Below are 21,770 nucleotides of genomic sequence, written 5' to 3'. Positions count from 1 at the left end.
ACCTCTTTGGCAGTGCTGTGACTAAATCAAGATTAACTATAACCTGCCAACTCACATATATAAGATAAAGAAGGAAGGAAAGATTTTCTGAACTGTTTGCAAACACTCCAGTCCCTTCTCTGTATTCTGAGCATTTATATGGCACGCAGCACTGAGTGCTAGCCTTCTACTAGTGTTGATGTTCAGGTCAGGAAAGAGTGGTTTATAGCAAAAATAAGTACTGGGGAGAAGAAAAAAAAGTCCTTCATCAGTAAACTGTGTGGTGGCATTGCAGGTGTGTGGTGACTATGTAAAAAAGAAGTCGAGGCGCAGCCTTACAGGCCACGCTCCCTGGCTCACATTCGACCTGTCTTCGAAGCGCTCATGCCAGGGGAGCCCTCACCAAGCACAGCTTTATAGCTGCAATGAGAGAAATTCCCCTCGCTCATCTTGAGCTCATTTGCTGCTCTGCTTTCAGGGCCTTGTGACTCCAGTATTGTGGTGATACCTAGAGCTCTTCTCCCATGCTTTGCCCTGTACAAGCACAGAAGAACGGACCTTTTCCCAAAGAAGTCCCTTTGTAACTGTGATGTAAAAACTTAGGTCTAAAATAGTTTTGAAAAGGGCAGAGCTGTTACCTTAGGGGAGCTACTGTTTGTTCTTGGTGTGAAATTGGTATGTTTGGACAGAGGCTCTGTAGAATTTACATGTTAGCTTGAAAACTGCATGGATGAAAGTTGTTCAAAGGAAATCAGCTACCATCAGGCAGTTCCTCTCTGAGGAGAAACTTGTCCTATCTCCGAGTGTCCTAGCTCAGAATGTTTACAAAACGCTCATTAAGGGAAAGGGGATTGCGAGATAGCAACAAATCTGGTGAACAGCTTACACTACACAAGATAAGAGAGGCAAGGCAACCATAGGAGAGAGCAAGCCATATCCAATTACTGAGACCTGGTTTTGGGGAGGGGGAAGGGGGAGACAGACAGGACGGATCACAAGTTTCAAGACAAGAGCTTCCAAACTTGTCATCTCTCTGTGACACAAGCCGTGTACAACCCAGGGGATAAAACCGCCACTTAGCCCACACGAGAGCTAGAGCTTGTTGAGTGCGGTTGGAGGCTCAAGTGAAGTCATGGATTCTGTAGTTCTCCAGCTGTGGGCTGTCCTCTGTGTCTTGGTTCACTTTGCCGCTTGCAGTCCCATCCTGAGCTTGGAGCACTCTTCCTTGGAGGAAGACGTGCCTCTTTTCGACGAGATTCTCTCCGAGCAGGATGGTGTTGATTTCAACACGCTGCTTCAGAATATGAAAAATGAGTTTTTGAAGACGTTGAACCTGTCTGACATTCCCCTGCACGAAACGGCCAAGGTGGATCCACCAGAGTACATGCTAGAGCTGTACAACAGATTTGCCACTGATAGGACATCTATGCCATCCGCAAATATTATTAGGAGCTTCAAAAATGAAGGTAAGATATGTGCATCTCTAGAAGTAAATAGAAATGACTGTCTTCATAGTCAGCGTGAACTGTATTTACCGGGCATGGGGCAAGAACTGCACTAGGGGAAAAAAGGCCTTTCGGTGGGGGTGGCACTGGAAGCAGGCAGTGAACGCTGCATGTGCCAGGGTTACCCAGATCACACTTCTTGTGAGAAGGATCCTTTGTCCTTTGCTTTTGAGACTGTAAGGCTTTGCGGGAAGATGTTTCTTTAATGTTTGGGCAGCAGCAAGTATAATTTAGAGACACCACTTTCACTATCCCTATAATGACACACATAATTTGCAATTACCTGTTGATTTTTCAAATGCATACCTTAAGGCAAGAAATGTTTTTACACTCTGTTCAAAGGTGCAATATTTTCCTATTATGAACTTAACCTAATACAGCTTTTTGTTAATATCCTGTCATTGATCCTCCTGAGATTTGTAACATTTTCTTCCTTTGGCATCTGAGCACGGTCCCAAAAATACATAGAAATACGTGAGGCAGAATTTTGGATAACCATGAGGTTTTACTTTGGAGGACTAGAACATTTCCTATTAAAAAAAAAAAAAAAAAAAAAAAGCTGAAGAAGTGGAATTGTGACCTTAGGTAGGTTCCCTATATGTTTCTGCTTCAGCATTTCCCCTCAGTTCAAGATAATGTTTCAGTGCTAACATTCAGTAGTTTGTCAATACCTACTTGCACCAACACAGGTTTTATGTTAAAAACGTATTTCAACGAAACAATTCCAAATACCGATTCTCCACTTGACAAATACAAGTGCTTTGGTTCGTTTTAACTACTCAGGCACACACGCAGCTATTGAAACTGCTGTGGGACTTCTCTCATCCTTTGTCGATTGATGAAGTATAAATATATATGTATTGCTTTTTCTCTAACATTTGCAGTTTCAAAATGATAACTATAAGGAGAGGCTACATGTAAGTAATTTCAGTTTTGCAATGCAGTGAGATGCAAGGAGAGAATCCAGAAGCTCTGTTCTGCTCTGCCCTTCTGCCAGGCCCAGGCACTCCTTAGCCACAACCTCTTTCTGGTTTGAAGAGGCACTCCATTGTGATTTAAAATCTTCTTTACATAATCTTTTTCTCCAGTGTGGGAAAGTTTATTGAAGGGTTGGTGCAAACCAGTTACACCCACTGGTGAACAGTTATTCATCTGAACAGCCATGCCTGTCACTACTCATCAGCATAAATGAAAACACATGCAGGAATGCGTGGTGTTCTTTTATCATTTTGCAGTATTAAAAAAAAATAAATGGGATAAAAATTGCCAAGTATGGTATGCTAAAGAATAAAATAGAGTGTGGTTTAGTGACATAAATCTGAAATTGTTCCGCTGGCAGAACTGAAATTCTTTCAGATTTGCAGCACTGAAAATGGTACAGACTTGACTCTTGCCAGTAATAGATGTGGCAGTTTGCAGTTCCGTGCCATTCTGTAGCCATGACATTTGATGCCTATTTCATTCATCACTGCATGAGCTCTGCAGGGGATCAAGTAAACTTGGCTTAACTTTCTGTGATTTCAGTAATTCTCTCACCTCTTCCAATCCAAAACAGCAAGATGTGAAGTGAGACTGCTGATGTTAAGACAGCTTCATAAACGCGTAAAGTTAAAGGGACTGGGCAATTAACGTTTGTTATGTGTCTTGAAAGTCTGTATAAGTAAGAGCTATCCTTTTAATGCTAAACAGCTCTTTTGATAGAGAAATTAATTACTTGCAATGATATAGACAGTAGAAACAGACTATGGAATTTTTTTGTTTACCTACCCTGCTGAAAATTGGCAGCAATAGTAGTTTCATTATTATCCGTTAAATCCTTTATTACAGAAATATGCTGCTTGGCTGGAATTAGTTCTTTGTTTCAACGAATGAACTATAACATCACCGTTGTAAATGGGACTGTTATCTTCTTAAAACTTGGATAAAGGTCTTAAGAGAAATTTTTCTTTTTGTGTGGACTCCAGTCTCCCTTCCTGACCCTCCTAGGGGTATACTGCTAACAGTAGGAGATACCTCACCCTATGGACTTTCTAGCTAAAGAGCAGAGTCACATCCTGACTCAGAAATGAACACTTCTGATGCCCTGCTAGCACTCACCCAGCTTCTTAAGTATCATGTGGCTTTCCCCTGCCTTCTGGTGAATGAGTTGTGCTTGTCTTCTATATGATCAGGTGGCATTTCTCCACCCTGTCATTATATGTATCACTACAGACTTGCTTTAGCATATCAAGGTCTAGGAGACCCCAAAGATTACTTCCAGTATGGAGATGATAACTAAGCTTGAATAGCATTGTATTTCAGTTCACAGTCTGCTCCTACCCTGGCACTGTGCAGAGTATATTCAGCCCCCATCTTTATCAACTGACAGGTAGGGAAATGCAACCAGAATCACCCCTCATTTTTTCATTTATGAGCAGGTGGAAGTGCAAAATGGAAAAAAAAGAAAAAGGCAGGTGCCTCAAAACTGGAATTAAGTAGGACAAGTCACATGCTAAAGTTAACTGCTTGCTTAAGTGCACTGGTGGAGCATCGCCAATGCTTGCAGCTTTATCAGTGTCATTTTTCTACAAACATATCAAAATTGGAGAAGTCAGAGATGAAGATAGTAATATGTCACAAATAGGCTGCCTTTGCAGAAATGCTGCCCATAGTCTCTATGTCCTAATCTGTCTTCTGAGTTACAAGTAGACAGCACAGTAATTCAGCAACAAACACACAATCATTAGCTAAGATTTCTGCATTGTGTGAGGAAATGCATATTGCCTATGTATAAACAAACAATGCAGATAGGACAGACAGCCTGACTGACAAGCAGATATTATGTACTTCTTATATGTTTTATTAACTAAAGCTGCCAAAAGTGCCTGGCTGAGTACAGCTGTTTGACTGCTCACTTGAAGCCCACTGAGTCTGTGGCAGAATTTCTGTTGACTGGCAGTTCACACAGGATGTTTATCACCTGCTCTTCTGAACCAGAGCCTTTACATCTTCTGAAGCAACTTTTCCTCTCTTAGTGCTTGGCCCTTCAGTTTCTGAGGGATATTTCAGCAGAAGGGAATACTTGCTAGCACAGAAACACTAAGCAGACACAGATACAGCCTGCCGTTCTTGCATGTGCAGCTTACATGTCACCCACCTCATGTTCACTCCAGTGCCATATCCTTCCTCCCTTCCTCTCCTACACCAATAAATGTTTTTCCTTTTTTATTAAATAGTTGCTGTGCAGCAACCTAAAAATTACTTGTATTTCAGTATTAGGCAACACATTTTTAATACATAATCCTTCCAGGTGACAAGAAAGTCCCTGGAAGGCATGGGGATAAAAGGAGAATCTATAAATCCAGGTTTATGGTCTTTAGCGTGTCTGGGATCTGGCTGTCCTTAGACATCTAAAATAAAATGGGCCTTTTTTCCAAGTATGGATTTTGGGAAATGATGAAAAACCACTCTCCTGGAATCGTTTGACTGAAACCAAGCAATGCAAAACTTGTCAGATGAACTTCGGTGCATGTTGCTGAATGTATTGACCCTTCTAAAATACTTGATCTTTGTTGTTTCCAGACTTGGCTTCCCACCCCATTGGTGTTACAGGAATTCGGAAATACCCTCTTCTGTTCAATGTTTCCATCCCTCACCATGAAGAAATCACCATGGCAGAGCTGAGGCTCTACACCTTGGTGGAGCGGGACCAAATGCTCTATGATGGGCTTGACCGGAAGGTCACCATTTTTGAAGTGCTGGAAAATGACCACATGGGGCTAGGAGACGAGAGAAAGACAGTGGCACTGGCATCCAGGCAGATCTATGGCACGAGCAGCGAGTGGGAGAGCTTCGAGGTCACGGAAGCCATCAGGCGTTGGCGAAGGGCAGGGCTGACCACGCATCGGCTGGAAGTTCATATAGAGAGCAGGGAAGGGGAGGAGCAGAATGGAGAGGGGAAAATCGATATCGACATCAACTCTGAGGCGAAGCATGTGCCCCTGTTGATTGTGTTCTCTGATGACCAAAGCAATGACAAAAAAGAGGAGAAGCAAGAGCTGAATGAAATGATTGATCATGAGCAGCTCGTGGACTTGGAGAACCTGGAGGTTGGCAATTTCCACAGCCAGCCTGGTGAGGAGGCGTTGCTCCAGATGCGCTCCAACATCATTTATGACTCTACTGCCCGAATCCGGAGGAACGCAAAGGGCAACTACTGTAAAAAGACTCCACTCTACATAGATTTCAAGGAGATTGGCTGGGATTCCTGGATCATCGCCCCAGCGGGATACGAAGCTTATGAGTGCCACGGAGTATGCGCCTACCCCTTAACAGAGCACGTCACACCAACGAAACATGCCATTGTCCAGACGTTGGTTCACCTGAAGAATCCTCAGAAAGCTTCCAAGGCCTGCTGCGTTCCCACCAAACTTGATCCCATCTCTATTCTCTACTTAGATGCAGGGGTGGTCACCTACAAGTTCAAATATGAAGGCATGGTGGTATCCGAGTGTGGCTGCAGATAGTAGTAGGGAACGCATGCACGGGGGAGGGCACAGGGGAAGTATTTAATGATTCAGTCTGTAAATTTGTACATTTCGGATTTCCTATTTAATAAGGTTATTTAATGAGGCATGTACAGATAATTGTATGTTTCCTGTTATGGGGAGTGGGCAAGTCGTACGACCGTAGGGAATGTATATTTTGTTCCATTGCTTGCTTCTTGCTGTTCTTTGCTGTCCAAATTATGACCGAGTCTCTCTTCCTGTCAGGGCATAGAGCAGATCACTGGATCGTTTGGGAGGGCTCTTTGTGCCAAAGGGGCACATTCAAATTCACAGAAATAAAGGCATATTTTTGTACTTTATAAATGTTGATTGGCATCTGTAGGGATTTCCAGAGCTATTAAAGATAGGTGAACTATGGGCAATACACGCCTAGATTGTTTAGTTTTGTGTAAAATCTTTATAAAGATCCTTACATGCTCAGATTATTTTTTTGAAATTTATCTCTGTAGATCTGAAGTCCCAATAATTCTCAAGCTCCTAAATCACTAAGACACAGCAAGGTGTTAAACTTTTTTTCCTTTTTTCTTAATTCTTCCTTTAATCTTTCCCTGTCTCAGTTAACTGGCAGGGGCGATTTGGCATCTGGCGCGGAAGGGAACCATTCCCTTTCCCATCCTTCTTAGTAAAGCAGTGGCCCCAGGAGCAGTGCCAGGCACGTTCAGTGCTCTCACATGCAATGGCAAGAAATTCCCCCTGTGCATGTTTATTACAAAAGCACCCTGTGTAGAGCAGCGCTGGCTTTGTCGCATTAGCCATGTGTTGTCTCTCAAGGGCCAAAGCTTTATGTGGCAGAAAGAAGTGCAGGAAATTTCCTGAATCCTTGAAATTGTACCAGTTTATACCAGCTAAGAAACTAGTCCCTCTACCCAGTCCAGTAAATTACATACAGTACAGCTACATAAACCAATTCCAGTGGCCAAGTAGTATTGCATTTAGTCTGCAGAGAGCTAGACAGAAAAGGAAACACCTTTGTGCCAGCTAGATAGAGAGGATCTTTCCTTTATGTATGGGCTGAAGTTGTCAATTCATAAAGGTATTGCCACCCCCCCCCAAACTGTATATGGTGGAGTCACATGCCATGTTTCCGCCACTCTTCTGCAACAAATCGTGGTGATAAGAAGGTGTCAGAGCTGAGAAACAATAGACCCGTCACTTTATTTATACTAAGCTGCAAATTTGTCAGATTCTTGGGAAAGTGTAAGTGACGTTGACTCTTTTAGCCTGTACCAGAGCCTACTGTACTGTCCCTGCATGTGTTTTACACTTTTAAGGGTAAGTTATCTTCCTTGGAAGTGATAAGGGTCTTTGAAAGAATCACTCTAACACTTTGTGGGAATGGACACAAAAGACTTCATCACGCACTAACTAAACCCAGTTTCACCTATTTTCACACATACTCTTCTGCCTTTCCCATAATTTATTGACCTATTTATTGACCTGCCTTTGTAAGATAATGTAGAATACAGAATGTTTTATTTTTGTGCTTGTGTGTAATCCCACTTGGATAAAACCTTGTACCCATCCTATTCTACATGGAATCTCTCTGTTGAGTTGTGCTGTGCAGAGATTGGTGTTGCTGATTTTTTTCCCCTCCTAGATGTCTGTAAATACTATATACCACAGTTACCATCCTTGCTTGCAGAACTGTTCAGTCACTGGAGTGATTTAAATAGCATTCTGGAGCTCGTACGGTCTTGTCCAACGTATAACTACTCTTGCAGGGGTATCGTTGCTTTAAGTGGTCAGCTGCGTAGTTTATTGTAGAGTTGTGCAGTCTCCACTCGTGCTGTGTGTTTCCAGATAGTGGGCTGTGCCATGCAGCTGTACTGCTTTCTGCCTGCTACAGATTGCACCCTGTGAGTGACTGACACCGCTCCCAGACCTTTCCCCTGAGCTACACTGCAATCTTAGTCTGTGGTTAATGGCACATTAAAAGAATTCATAAGAGGTGTGATATTTCGCTCTGCTGACATGAACTGCAGCAGCCAACGGTTGAAGTGTGACCACATAGATCCTTTCAAAACTATCCACAATTCTTATGAAGCCATTTGCCAAGACAAACCATTCACCTTGTTAGGAGTGATAATCCAGCATTAGGGAGATAATCCGACATTTGCTTTTATCATCTCTTTTCTGCGACTGTTCCTGTGGCAGTGATCTGACCAGCGGGCTTTTTGCACCACTGTCCTTTACTGAACAGTAGCAACATTTCTGAACAGTGTGCAGGGAGACCTGTGCCTTAAAATTCATAAGTAACCCACTGCAATCACTCATAATCACTATAAATTTACAAGTGACCATGTAGCAAAGCAGAATGGCTTCCTTTACACTCTGTTATTGCCAGAGATTTGTTGTAACATAGTACAATGTGAATGTGGGTGGGCATGTAATTTTATCAGTTAGTAAACCTGCATGTGTGAGTTTTAACAAGATCAGTAAAAATATCAATGATAGCTTTTTAGAATTAGGGGCCAGTGAGTCTTTTTATATTGTTAACTTTTCTTTATAAAGGAACAAGGAGTGTACTGCTGATTGAAGAGGATTTCAGCCAGAGTTTGTGGTGAAAGACCGTAAAACATGAGATGTATCCCACTGTGCTGTTTTGGGAGAAAACTGGGCATCTCTTGAATCCTTCAGCTGCACCTATGCTGTTCGTAACCTGAGATCAGAACTACTGAGAATGGTTATTTCATTTATTAATGTGTGTCTGTTAGGACTGCATGCCTGCTTTATGAGCAAAACCTTACCTTACTTTTACCTTACCTTTGAACATAATTGTGCAAAGACATTTGCTGGATGTTCATGCAGTTAGATGGCAGAGATCAGGGAAAACAGCATCCCAAAAAATGGGACAGTTATTTTTTAAAGAGTTTTCCCTAAGTAGCAAATTAAGGTTGCTTCTGCAAATTCGGAAGTACTTGGCTTAAAATACACCTGTCCATATAGATATGACATTTATTATTATTACAAATAATGTGGTGAGTGCATGACAAGAGCTATGTGTTACTGGTGCTACCAAGCTGTAAGAGCTGCTAATGTCATAAGAAGTCCCTGAAAAAATATTCCACTGCATGTTTTCATTTTCTATTTCTTTACTCCTGTCTTCCTTCTTTCTTCCTTCTATCCATCCACATTAGTACTGTGATTTCTTCTGTTTCTAAAAATTTATTTTTCACATTAAATAGTAGTGTGCATTGATTTTCCTTTAATTTCTGATCTATTTTATATCAACATGCTAGCAGATGCTTGACTTAAAAGTGCAAACCAATTTTAGAAAGTTTTGGGAAAATATGTCTTCAGTATGGAAGTATCTATCTTTCTATCCATCCATCCATCTATGAATTATTGCATATAACTAAAGGAGGCAGCAACACTGTCTCACCAAAATCATCAATATCTGTTGGATTTTTGCTTTCATCTGTTTCTAATTGAATATGTATAAGAAAGCGTAAGCAGATATGAAGCCCCTTCTTTGGCTGGACGCTGTATAGAATGCCAGGCGGTGCGTGCAGTCTAAATAGACAGGACAGGCAAAGGGGTGGGAGGAGAAACAAGCAAGAGAGACAGAGAGAGGAAAAGCCTGGATAACCTATCAGCAAGGGAGTTGAGGGAAGAGCTTTGGTCTTGGATTGCTGCTCTTAAATCAACACACATGATGCCTCCAGAAGAGCATGAACTTAAAAGATATCTTACTCATTTCTTGGCCTTTGAAGAAATCATGGTAACTGTGTCTCCTGTGCAAACACTCAGCACCGATGCCAGATTTCACGAAGCACTTGAAAGTTTGAGGTTCCCTTAAATGATTCATATCTCTTAGCTCTCTGCATGTGGACTAAAATTCCTCAAATAGATTTCTTCCCAAAGCTTTCTGGCATTATCCCTTGAGTGTGATCCCTGGAGTCCAGCTCACTGTGATTCCCTGCATAGCTCATTGAAGATAACAGATTCCTGGCTTTTTGAGCATTAAAGCTTGACAGCTCAGCGTGGTTTTCCTGCCCCCGCCCTGCCAGCCCCTTGCCCTGGGGAGATGGGTAGTTTGGGGCGGTCTGTGGAGCCTGGGGAGGAGGGGGGAGCCCCACACTGTTCTGGCAGGAAAGCAGGGCACCCCCTCGCCCTAGCAGTAAGTGCCTGGTGATGGCTCATGGTGTTCCCATTTGGAGGTTCCCAAGTGTCACTCTCAGGGAAAAAAGACTATTCCTGAATATTGTGGACACATACCTCTTTCCAAAGCCAGTGGGCCCCACCACGTGAGCAGCAATTCCCGAGCTAAAGACATGGGGATCAGCTTCCCCAAAACTGAGGTAACTTAAGAAAAATCATCTCCCAAAGCAACCACCATCCAAAGTAGCAACCAGAACCTTCTCTTCCCGAGCTCCAGCTACTGCAGTGCCCTTCTTAGACTGCCCAGAGAGCAAAGCGAACCAGAAACTCCAGCAGTCTGGAAATAGCAAAGGATCCTGCAGGTTTTAACAACTGGGGGCAGTTTGGTGCCTGGCTTACCTACAGCACAATGAGAGAGGTTCAGTTAAATATTTTCTGTGAAACACTGAGCCAAACACTAGCAAAATCTACCATTTTTTTAGGGAGAGGGAAAAAAAAGAGAGGAAGTTTTCCTGGCATTTGAACATCTGCTTCAGGCATTTGAAAAACTACAGCCAAGTGTTAATTTAAACTTCCTTATAACCCTGTTCAACGTTTGGAGTGCAAGCACTGTTAATAGGATGGGAACCAGGGTGGTGGTGGTTTGCTTACTATATTGGGAAACAAAGCCAGAACAAAACTAGCTTGAGATAGAGTTTTTGTTTATACTGCTGACCCATCTGTCTTCATTAATGCACTATTTACAGGAAAAGTTAAAAAATTAGCTTCTGCTCCTTCTTCAATTGCAACAGCAACAAATAAAAGCGGAATGGTTCATTTGCCCTCAACTAAAAATGGAAATTCTTATCAGCACCCCTTGGAAGAAGAGGTTTATTATATGGAGTGTATTATTGTTGAATATTAGTGCTGGAACTAGGCATTTTGGCCAGAGCTGTGTATTTCTAGCACAGTCAATGTCAGGAGTGAAGAAGTCAGAGAGGTGCCTATATTACAGAAAGCAAAAAGCAGCCACAAAACATGACCCATGTCTTACTCTAAACTCTTGCTTTGACATCTAGGGGAGAAATAATGTGGGGTTTTTTCTCCTGTATTGGCCCACACAGGTGCAATATCCCTGGCTGTGCAAAGGATCACATTGAGGCTAAGCCTTGACATGGCATAGAAATCACCCGGGCTGTTCCTGGCACTGATACTGGATAAAGAGAGGCAGCGCGGGAGGATGCCCCTTTGTCTTACCTGCAAGTAAAGGGACAACACATATGCACTTGAATTTCTAGAGTTTAAATGCCTAAATGGGAACAGATGAAAACCACCCCAAATGTGTCTACCCTGAATGTTCTTCAGACAAAATGAGGCAGGTTTGTGACAACCTGTTATTAAGCCAGTTTAGCTGGCCAGGTCTGGTCACATATTTAGTTGGCACAGCTGTAACCCAGAGAGGACCTGAGTTTATGGCCTAGCACCCCTGGATATTTGCTAGCGAAAACAGACTGTCAAACCTACTGCTGTGCAAATAAACTTCTTTAAAAGCACCTTCTCAGTAAGAAGAAAAAGATAAGTTTTGCATTACAAGCCCACTGAAATAGAGACATCCATTAAAAACTCAAACCCAAACTCTCTATAAACCATAAAGCCAGGAATTTCAAAAGGGCAGGCAGGTTTATCAGAGTTATCATCTCATTTGCACATCCCACTACAGGGGCAAGCTGAAAATGTCATTTGAAAATGACCTTAGAACCCTGGGCACATTTTAGGAACAAATCTGGCCACATCTCCTTCATCTCTTCATCCCTGTCTTGCTCTTCTTCATCCCGCTATCACTCTCCATCTGCTTTCACTCAGGAAAAATACACTTTTTGTCAGGCTACGTCTCTGCAAGCCATTCCCTAGGGAGCAGGACTCGAGGCACCTAGCATGTCTCTCCTCTCACAGAGGAGCAGCTTTGTGGGGAAATGCGAGGCTGTTGAAAGCAGTAGAAGGAGCAGCTGTTAGAATTACTGCTGCTTTTCCCAGACAAAAGTGGAGGGAAACGTCCACATTTTGATACCCTTGTCAAGAAGATGAATAGTCGAAGGGGGTCCAGCTCTTCCTGCTGAGGTCTTGGAAACGTCTCCTGCAACAACTGAGTGCATTTGCTTTCAGAAGCATGCTAGTAAATGCCAATTTCCTCTCCTGCCTCTCACAGAGTCACTTCAGATGTCAATAAGAGCTGAATTTGAGCTAGTGGTTAGCTGTGAGAATTTCTGCCTCCAACCCCATCTCACCACACAGCATTGCGGGCAAAACTTGTTACGATATGGCTGCATTATTCCAGCAAACCGAGTTACTTTTTAGAGCAGATAACGCCAGAAAATACAGAAGAGTTTTGCTAACATATATACTGCAGTATATCCAGCTCAGGGTAAATGAGCTTATGTTGGCAATAGGAAGTTTGCTTACTTATTTTCTGCTGTTGGGTACATGCCCAATGTGATCCTGTTCAGAACACAAATTAATCGACCTCCTGCTCAGCATTTCAAGGGCTTAGCAAGACCTTTGAATGCATTTTTTAAGTAAACAAAGGAAATATGAGGGATAAAAGCAATCAACATGGCTGTAATAAAGGAAATCATATGAGAGGAATGGATTTCCGTGACATAGAGCAATGGTTCCTGAAAAGAAGGGTGAGGTTTTTTCCTAGCTCCAAATACTACATTTTCTGTGGTGGCGTGAGGTATGGTCCAAAAAGAAAATACAGCGTATTTTATTTTAAATCAGCAGCTGAAGTACCATTAATTCAATATTTGCATAACTGTATCTCACAGAAGCTGCTGCTTGTCATATCTGCAGCGACTTTAGGATGAGGGGATGCTCATCGCAGCACTAGAGCTCCCCAAACAATGTCCTGCAGGTCTGTGTGGCTGAGACTATCCAGGATGTGAGCTTCAGATGGTGTTGAAAAGATATGTGTCAAGTTAAGTGAGAAGGTTTAAATACAGGGTGGTCTCTGAAATCAAGTACAGTAGCTAACTAGCAACGTGGCTAAACAACAGTCCACCCACCCCCCCAGCTCTCAGGTTTATGTTGGCTTTGCTGTAGCAACTCCTTATCTTTCCAGAGATTAGAGCATTTTAGATCAGTTGTTGTGAGATTGGGTGGAATCCATTTCCTGAGCTGTCACCGCTGGCTAATCAGGCGGAGTTGAAATGCAAAGCTTTGGGAGAGTGGGAAAGCAAAACCTGTTATCCTACAATAGTGAACGTGCTCTGTTTGCTTTTATCATTACCAGATTTTAGATGCCTAGCTCAAGATACTGATACAGAGAAGCCTACAGCCTGAAACATAAGCCAGCTGAACTGTGAGCAGAGCAGATATCTTACTGTAGGAAAAATGAGCCCTTTTACCATTTCTACAGGTACTGGTAGCTGGTAAAACTGTTCACCTGTTATTGCTTACTGTGCTTGCTCTTCACCAGATCTGCACTATGAAATCCCAACCTGAATTTCCCCATGGGTTAAAATGGGAGTGGGGATCCATGGGAGACAGAGACACACAGTTAGGAGGCTAGATGGGCTGATCCAACTGTTGAAACAGTTTAAGTGATTTGATTTTGGCTTACAGTAGCTGGTTGCTGCTGAGATAGACACAAAATAGCATGACATCATGCAAATCCAACCTGCTATATAAATTTTCACTTATAGCTTTGTACCAATTTTGAAGTCATTCTTTCAAGGAAAGCAAGTTGCTTTCAAACACAGTTACTTTCCTTGCTGAACTCCCTCCTTTTCCCTTGGGATTTCTCTAGCTCACATCATTTCTTGTTCTTCTGCACTCCTCTGCCAATCGACAACTTACACCAGCTGCAAATTTGGCCCAATAATATTGATTGCACGTCTTGTGCTTCCTCTGTCCACCCTAATTAGTGCATTAGAGATAAGCAACATGCCCTGAGGAGCGAGCTAATGGCAGAGGGAGCAGGCCATGCTTTGTGGGGCATGCGGCCTTCCTGATGGGGGCTGCCACACGCGTTCCTGCGTTCCTCCGTGACACTGTTCAGGGCACTGCATGCAACGCTAATGAGCTCCAGGACAGGCAAACGATTTAGACAAGAGCCTCAGTGAGCTCCCCAGAGTTGCATTAACCCCTGCTCTTACTGCAACGGAAAGGAGTAACTTTTAAGATAGAGCAGTTGGCTAAGGCAGACCCTGGTGCACACTGTGGTTGGCCCGCACACGGGAATGCAGCAGCCTTCGAGAGACTGGGTAGCCACTGGGAAGCAATAGCACCTCTGTGAACAAATGAATTGCACCTCTATATCTGCTTTCAGCTGTTCTAGCAATAACCGTCCCGCTTTTGCATCATTCTCTCATTCTTGCATCGTTCTTCTCGGGGAAGAAACCAATGTCTTCACCACTGACACCAATGTTGTCAACACTTCTGGCCTAAACCCTCCAGCCTAAAGTTAATAAAAGGAAGGGTTATCTGGCAAGCCTGGCCGACCTAGTTATTATCGCAAATATTTATATCGTAGATTGGGATTCAGGACTCCCAAGTCTTTGTCTGGCTCTGCTTCATATGTGCTCTGCAAACTTTTTCAAAGGCTTCATTACTTTTGTGTTGTGTTTTGGAGAGCAAAAATCTGTGACTCCAACGGCTTGGCTTTCATTGGGACAGGAGACCTAATTAGTTTGGCTTGAGTGGTGAGTGCTGAGCACTCTGCTGCAAACTCCTTTGCCTTGACTGGCCAAGGCACTGCAAGGCTTGCACTGGTGCAGGCTCACCTTAATGGGCAGTGGGCTCCTTGCTTGCTGCCATTGAAGCTAAAAGTGGATGAGGAGCTAAGACATGGAACAGGTCAAGCAAAAAGCAGTCTAACCGTCTGAGCCCTACACCAGTGTCCTAAAAAGCCACATTACAAACCACATTACAGCTCCATCTCCCAGTTGTGATAGGATGCTAGGGTGCTGTGTGCCAGCTGGTGTTTCTGCATGTGATTTCTTAACAGCCTTACAAAATGGAAGAAAGACTGCTACAGTTTTATTTTTAAAAGCCATCCTGCTTGCCATTATCAGTGAGGCTTTATATTTGAGTGAGCAGAAGCGGGTCAGAGTGGATGACAGCAATTTAATCTGCTGTTGCTTTTCCATAACTTCTTGTGCTATCCTTGACCCTAAGCCAATGCCCTTCCACTGCCAGCTGCAGGAAAGACGCAGTCTGTGGAGCTAACAAGTTTCTAAACATGTGTCCCAGGTCTTCTACAAACTGTAACTGTGATCTATCCCCATTTCAGACTTATTTACGCAGCATTCTTTACACTGGATAGGAGGAAGGTGGTGAGGGAGCAGGATGTTCCTACTCCCCCAGTGGAAACATCCTTTCCCAGGATGTGACAACACTCCAGTTTCCAGTGGACATTTGACCTTTCACTCCTTGGCGCTGCCTGTGTAGCTGTTGTGTTGGGAACAACTGTCCTTGGGATGCTTGGCTGACCTCCTGACTCAGAAATGTGGATGCATGCAGGGGCAACACTTGGCAGAATTAGAAAATCCATCCTCTGAGCCCCAGGAAGGGATGCACAGGGTCAAGGTGTCACTGAAAAGACTCAAAACCTGCACTGGCCCTAGGGATCAAGTGTGGACCTCATCCAGAGCATGCAGAGCACAAGGGGAGCCTCTCCGGCTGGATGGCAGCCTGTGCTGGCTCTTATCGGGGAGCCGAGGAAGGAAACAAGGCCATGCTGCTGGGGAAAGGAAAAATTTACCTCTCACATGCTCAGAAAGCAAATGCTAAGCTGATGCTTATCCTCACTTCTTTAATAAGAGGTCAAAGCCTGGCAACTGCCTTGCTGGCTGGTTTTAAAATGCACTCGTTTGGAAATAGCTCCCTGGATGCAGCAAACAGCATTTCAGCCAGCTGAGATTAAAGGAGCATTCCCCTGTTCCCAGTTCCTGTTATCGGTACATTGTGTTAAGAGGGCTGAAATATCACATCATGTTTTTACGCGTGATAAAGCAAATTTTCACAAGCCACACCAGTGCCCGCTGACGGCACTGGGAGTGTCGTTCCCCTCTGCTGTGCAAGGCTCACCAGGGTAAGCTTGGCACGGGAGTGCAGGGAGACCTTTTGGATGGGATTATGCATGAAAAGTGAAGAAAGCTTTTTGTGAAGCTTCTTTACACGATGGACTCAAGGGGAAAACGGGATGCCTCCTTCTTGCTGAGCTCTCTGCTTGTAGGATGTTTCAGCTTGGTAAATCCTCTGATGTTTGCTAAAGGTTGAGCACACCCTGGAGTCTTGCAGTGGCAGCACCACTAAGGTCTCTCTGCTCTGCCCCACAGCCTTAGAGGTAGGAAAATTGCACCCAAATTCGTATCACTCACCTGGTTGCTGTATTCAGCTGCAGTTAGAAGCCCTATTTCTTAAGAAACCAAATTCCCAAATAACTGCTGAGTACTTCTGTTTATGGGAACTGCCTACTCAGAAGACTCTTGTAAAGGAAAACAGCTAGAAGGGTAAATCGTTCTTGGTGGAGACCATGCATGCAGTGAGCCTTTGGCAATGTGTATTATCCAAGGAAGAAACTGTCCCAGCTGGAGCCTCCGTGCAGTAATCACCGTGCAAGTGCTCAGGGTCTTTATCTTCTTGAGTAACTCAGGATTCCTACACTTGCAAGTTTTTTGTGCTAGAATAGATGAGCATTTTCTCCAAAGGAGTGCTTATTCGGACAACTCCTGTCCCTGCTTGCTCCTGCCCCCATGCTGGCCCTTGCTTTATCAGGATGCTCCTTTTTTGCCAGGTTATTTTTCCTCCAGGCCAGTTTGACTGTCTGGCTTCATAGCATCCCTGTGCTGCAGCAAGGTGGCAGGAAAACACAAAGAAAGCGGGACAGTGGGACTGCTTCCAGGGAGGGTCTGGCTGAAAGTCTGGGGACTTTTTCTTCTCTCCACCTTGGTGAACAGTTATTCATACACGAAGTCTCAGTTTGGCACTCTTTTCTTCTTAAAAGCAGCCTGTTTTGGGGGTATCGTTCAACTGCCATGTAAAGGAGGGACGGACTGCATTACTCTGTTACTGCTGGGGAGAACAACATGTTCTTACGGCTCTTCTGTGGTTTGTATAAGCCATCCTAAATAGTGGCTGGACACTTTTCCTGCACGTCCACCTCGCCTCCCACAACAACTTGCTATTTTATGCAGTAGCCAAGCTAAAAAAGGAAAGTTATTATCATGCCAAAAATGCGACTTCGATAAAATACGAGGGGATAAGTCAGCATAAGTGTGACTGGCTCGGGATCCAAAGAGAATAATGTGAGAAGGATAATTTTACTTTCTTGCCTCTCACGCCTACCAAACGCCTGGATACAACAAAGTGAATTCCTAAATTCATGTAGTAAATACCTAAGAAGAGCAAACCAGATTTTTTGCTCTATCACAAAGAATGCTAGACAGTGAGAGCAGGAGTGAAACTATATCCTAAAATATGTCATATTTTCAGCCCGTAATCCATAGTTTAACAGTTTTAGATGCATTCAGATCTGTGGTTTTAATTGTTCTAATTTGGAAAGCCACATCACATTTAAAGGGAGAGGAAAATCCTTGGTATGTTTTGGGGGTTATCGTACACTCCCGTCACCTTGAAGGGAATGCATTGGGGTCCTCTGTCTGTGCAGTGTGAAGGTTAAGGCTATAAAAAACTGCCTTTTTGGCAGTTTCCAAGCCTACAGGGCCCAGGACAAGTTTGAAAAGGATCTTTTTTACAGGCTTTATTCTCTATGATAGACAGTCTGTTGTACTTCTATATTATAGTAGTAGTTTCACACTTCCTAGGATATCCAGAATCAATGCTTAAAGCCTGCTGAGCTGAAAGGCAGCCACCAAACAACCCTCCATGAGTTTATAACGTCCCTTGCAGTACACAAGCAGGAACAGGAGAGACTTTCTCTGCTACTTCTTCCCCCCAAACATTTCACAGCTTGGCTGCAAAAAGAGGGGGAGGAAGGAAATGTAGGTCATGCATCAGTCAGTTTTTGTGGATCTCATGTTTTGGTGTCTCCACAGAAGATCCAAAAGTGCGATAAAGCCAGAGCAGGATTTGGGCAATGCCAGGATTCAGGTGTGGCTCTGGGCTTTGTGTGGCTGAGCTGAGAGGATATATGCTCAGGGCTGAAAAGGATGCAAAATTTCACAGGTCTGGCATAGGCAGGCCCATGCGTTTCTGTCTCTGGAAAAAGCTCACTTTTAAAAAAGGAAAACCCTCTTTATCTTAGAGCACCCAACAGCAATACTGACTCATAAGATGCTGATGTTATTCCTTGAGGCTGTTAGCTCCCCCCATGCACGTAGGAATTTCCAGCCCACCTGACCTCTATTGGAAAGTCTATCTTTTAAATATGGCCACTATAAACATTCCAAATTTTAATGGGCAGAATATCTTCAGAGAAGTTACTCTGATCTTCAGAAACAGTCATGGTTTGATAGAGGTTGTTTTGCCTATCTGCAGCGGAAGTGGAGGAACGCGCAGTTTATACTAAAATAACGTGCACTTGTCCTAATGACGGAGAATTCTGAGCCTCAGCCAAGCCTTTTCACATCATTACAGTCTACTGCGGGCTGTGAAGGAATTATTTGCCTCTTCACACTTTTGATCTTTGCAGAAAGGAGCGTGTGGCATTTCCAGTCCAGATGTTCACGATGTTTCTCCTAGACCCGATGGAGAAGTTTCTCCCTAAATGGCTCCTGAGCCTCACGCCCAGATTAGTAATGAGTTCCTTGTAAAGGTAAAAAATTAAACACTGAAGCAGCTCTGTCAAGGTCATCTGAAATCACAGAAAAGAATTGTGAATGGGAACAGTTGCCCTGAAGTGACAGCAGGCAAAATGCATCTCACAGGCACTTTGAAACCTCTTGATTTGAGTGTCAGGAAGATGTGGGTCCCATAGGTGCACAGTGGAAACTGTGTTAGTGCTGCTTTAAAGAGACTTCAGGAGACAAGAAATACATTGTCCTGGGATGCCGTAGCGTGTGGGACCTGCAGGTGTTGGGGAAGGTGAGGTTTCAATAGCTCATCTTTGAAGGTGGCTAAGCCTGGTGGAGGCAACACTGTCCTCCCTGGGGCTCTTCTCTGTGACGCCCATCCCTCTGCAAGGCTGCGGGCTGCGGAGCCAATGCAAAGGGGTACTGGGGTTCTCACTGAGATTTCAAATTCCCAAGTTTTAGGTTAGAAACATTTTAATCAGATTTGAAACATTTTTATCAGATACAATCATTACAAGAGCAGAGGACCATGGGTGTGGGTCCTGTGGTAGGAACTGTGATTTTGCAGTAGCCCCATGCAGTAACTCCATGCAGGCCTCCAGAAACATTTAATTCCCTGGTGCCAGAAATATTTAATTCCCTGGTGTGAAGGTTTGTGGGCAGGATGGTGAGGAGCTGTGTAGCCTCTGGCAATTCTATGGAAACGAAAGCCACCTGGAGTCAGAGTCTATAGGTCAAATGAGCTATTTAAGGGTCGGATTCTTAAATACAGCTCAACTTTCACAAACCCCTCCTTTACCAGTCCTTTATAACCACAGCTGAGCAAAGGTGGATTCAATACACCTAAATGAATCTGAGTCTGGGGCTAAGGAGTCTGCGCTCGGTTTTAGGGCTAGATGAGTCCCAGCCCTAGCAAGGCTGATAGCAGCAAGTGCTATATACCCAATATTGACTTTTATTCTCTAATAACATTTCCCCACTCCCATCTCCCCTTTTTTTCACGTAGTTCCCTCTGTGTCCCTGTCTCTTGCCAGTTCGTTTTTCTTTGCAGGCTCTGCCGAGCAGGCCTGCAACCGATCTTGAGCTGAACTTTTGTATCACCAAAACCAGGTCCTCAGCAGCAGTAATCCAGTGTTGTTGCATTAACTTCACCATGCTTGGCACAGAGACATGTGTACGTTCCTAGACAAGTTGATTGAAAACTCCTGCAGATCTCTGTGGTTTTCCCTTTCGTGTTCCCATGAAGGTTCTTGGCTAGGCAGAGGCTGTGTGGTGGTGTTCCCCCTTCTTAACATAAATGAGTGGAAGGTTTTCTTTTGGAGTCCTGTTACTTTCTTTTCAACATCAAAAGCTTCAGCAGCATCGTGATACTGCTGGAAGGGCAACTTGCTGGCAGGCAGTGGGAAAACAAGCAGACAAGTTTACAAACAGCCACACTGGCACCATGAGACCTTCGGGTCCAGTTATTTACACTGAAGGCAGCAAGTGCCAGGGAGAGACCCAGCATCATCGTTAGGGTGCAAACCCAGGTTTCTACCAAGGTGGCTGCGGAAATCCTGTTCTATGCTGAAGAAATGATAAAAAAACCAAACAAACAGAGGCGGTAAATAAGTCCGGATCTGTTACTTTTTGGAAACTGCCTGTCAAGGAAAGTGTTGAAGCCCCATTTTCTGTACTAGATAAAGCTGCTGATGGACTCTCTGCACAAATTGCTCAGTGTATGGATGCATGAAAGAGCTCTCCAAAGCCCAGCAGCAGCTGTGCTGGATTTATATAAACATGGCTATAAGGAGCAGTGATTTAAAATAGCTGAGCAGCCACTTAACTAAAAAGGTTTTTGTGATGTTGTGATTTTACACCTGGAGCTTTGATATCAATGAGTGGCACAGCACAGCAAGTGATGCTGTAAGAGACCTCTTCTCAGTGGACCCGACAGGCTGTCTGGGCTTCTCTTGCTCTATAAGAGCAATAACCTACTGCGTGTTAACGTGAACAACATAACCGTGGTGCTGACAGCATTTGCAGCCCACCGTCCAGGCACACTGTATGACAGGCTGTGCCACCCCAGACCGTGGGGCTTTTCTGTCTGCCCGGCTCCAGGTTTTATGGACTTTTTGTTCCACTCAGAAGCACTGCGGGTACCTCCAGCACAGAGCCAGCCGGCTGGCAAGAGGGATGCTTGCTGGTTTATTTTTGTAAAGGCATAATGTGTCCTCAACTTGAACTCCTGAGTGCAAGATATTCTGATTGAGCAGCAAGAAGTATTGGCCTGTTCTACAGGTAACTTGAGCAGCTGAAAGAGGAGTTGGAAAAAACGTGCCAAAAGAGCTGAAGAATATTTTTGAAATTTCCTGTTTCAGAGCATAAACCAGCCTCTAACTTCTGGGCTCCTTCCTCCAAACCAGCCCGTGGTTGGTAGCAGAAGACCAAATAATACAAGTCCCTGGCTCTGAATCTGCTTGGCAATTCCTGTGGATTCATGCAGCTGTATTTTATGTCTGTGCATAGCTGGGTGTCTTCTCCTAGTTGGTCTTGGCGTTAGCTTTGCTCATGGATTTAGCTAGGTTTTTTACCTCCTCCTCAAGCATCTTGTTTTTCTTCTCCATTTCCTCCCGTGAGCACTCTACATTCATCAACTTCAGCTCCAGTTCCTCAGACTTCTTCTTCTCCTTCTCAATGTCCTGATTCAGCCTCACTACTTTGGCCCAGACTTCATAGTTTTCCTTCTCAAGACTGCAAAGAGAAACAAAGTGTGAAAGGATTGGATCGGAAGAGTGCCAGGAAGTCATCATTTGGCTCTTAAGGAGTCTGCTCTCTCTGTCATTAAGCAATAAAATAAGCCAGAGGTGCTGTCCTGATCCCCTGACCCTCAATGGCCACATAACACGATGCAATAAATCAATACA

At 43.9% G+C, this 21,770-nt stretch overlaps 2 protein-coding genes across 2 annotated transcripts in view; one reads left to right on the top strand and one right to left on the bottom strand.

Moving 5' to 3' along the window:
• The first annotated feature begins 954 nt into the window (after positions 1–954).
• Positions 955–20,459, top strand: BMP10 (bone morphogenetic protein 10). The gene is made up of 2 exons (XM_005438123.3): positions 955–1,445; positions 5,046–20,459. Exons 1-2 carry the CDS (start codon positions 1,112–1,114, stop codon positions 5,987–5,989), a joined length of 1,278 nt encoding a protein of 425 aa, XP_005438180.1. The 5' UTR covers positions 955–1,111; the 3' UTR covers positions 5,990–20,459.
• Positions 18,513–21,770, bottom strand: part of ARHGAP25 (Rho GTPase activating protein 25) — a 21,610-nt gene continuing 18,352 nt past the window's right edge. Inside the window, exon 11 of the mRNA XM_055696091.1 lies at positions 18,513–21,597. Within this exon, the coding sequence (XP_055552066.1) occupies positions 21,387–21,597 (211 nt within the window). The 3' untranslated portion in view covers positions 18,513–21,386. The remainder of the gene's footprint in view (positions 21,598–21,770) is intronic.

The sequence above is a fragment of the Falco cherrug genome, chromosome 18, assembly GCF_023634085.1.
Source record: "Falco cherrug isolate bFalChe1 chromosome 18, bFalChe1.pri, whole genome shotgun sequence".
Classification (NCBI taxonomy): Eukaryota; Metazoa; Chordata; class Aves; order Falconiformes; family Falconidae; genus Falco; species Falco cherrug.
This window is presented reverse-complemented; position numbering and strand designations above follow the sequence as displayed.

What these genes read in the sequence shown, in the direction of transcription:
- BMP10 (XM_005438123.3), top strand. Translation starts at nt 1,112, where the DNA reads ATGGATTCTGTAGTTCTCCAGCTGTGGGCTGTCCTCTGTGTCTTGGTT. An exon ending in TAGGAGCTTCAAAAATGAAG is followed by an intron (nt 1,446 to 5,045) that starts GTAAGATATGTG and finishes TGTTGTTTCCAG; the next exon opens with ACTTGGCTTCCCACCCCATT.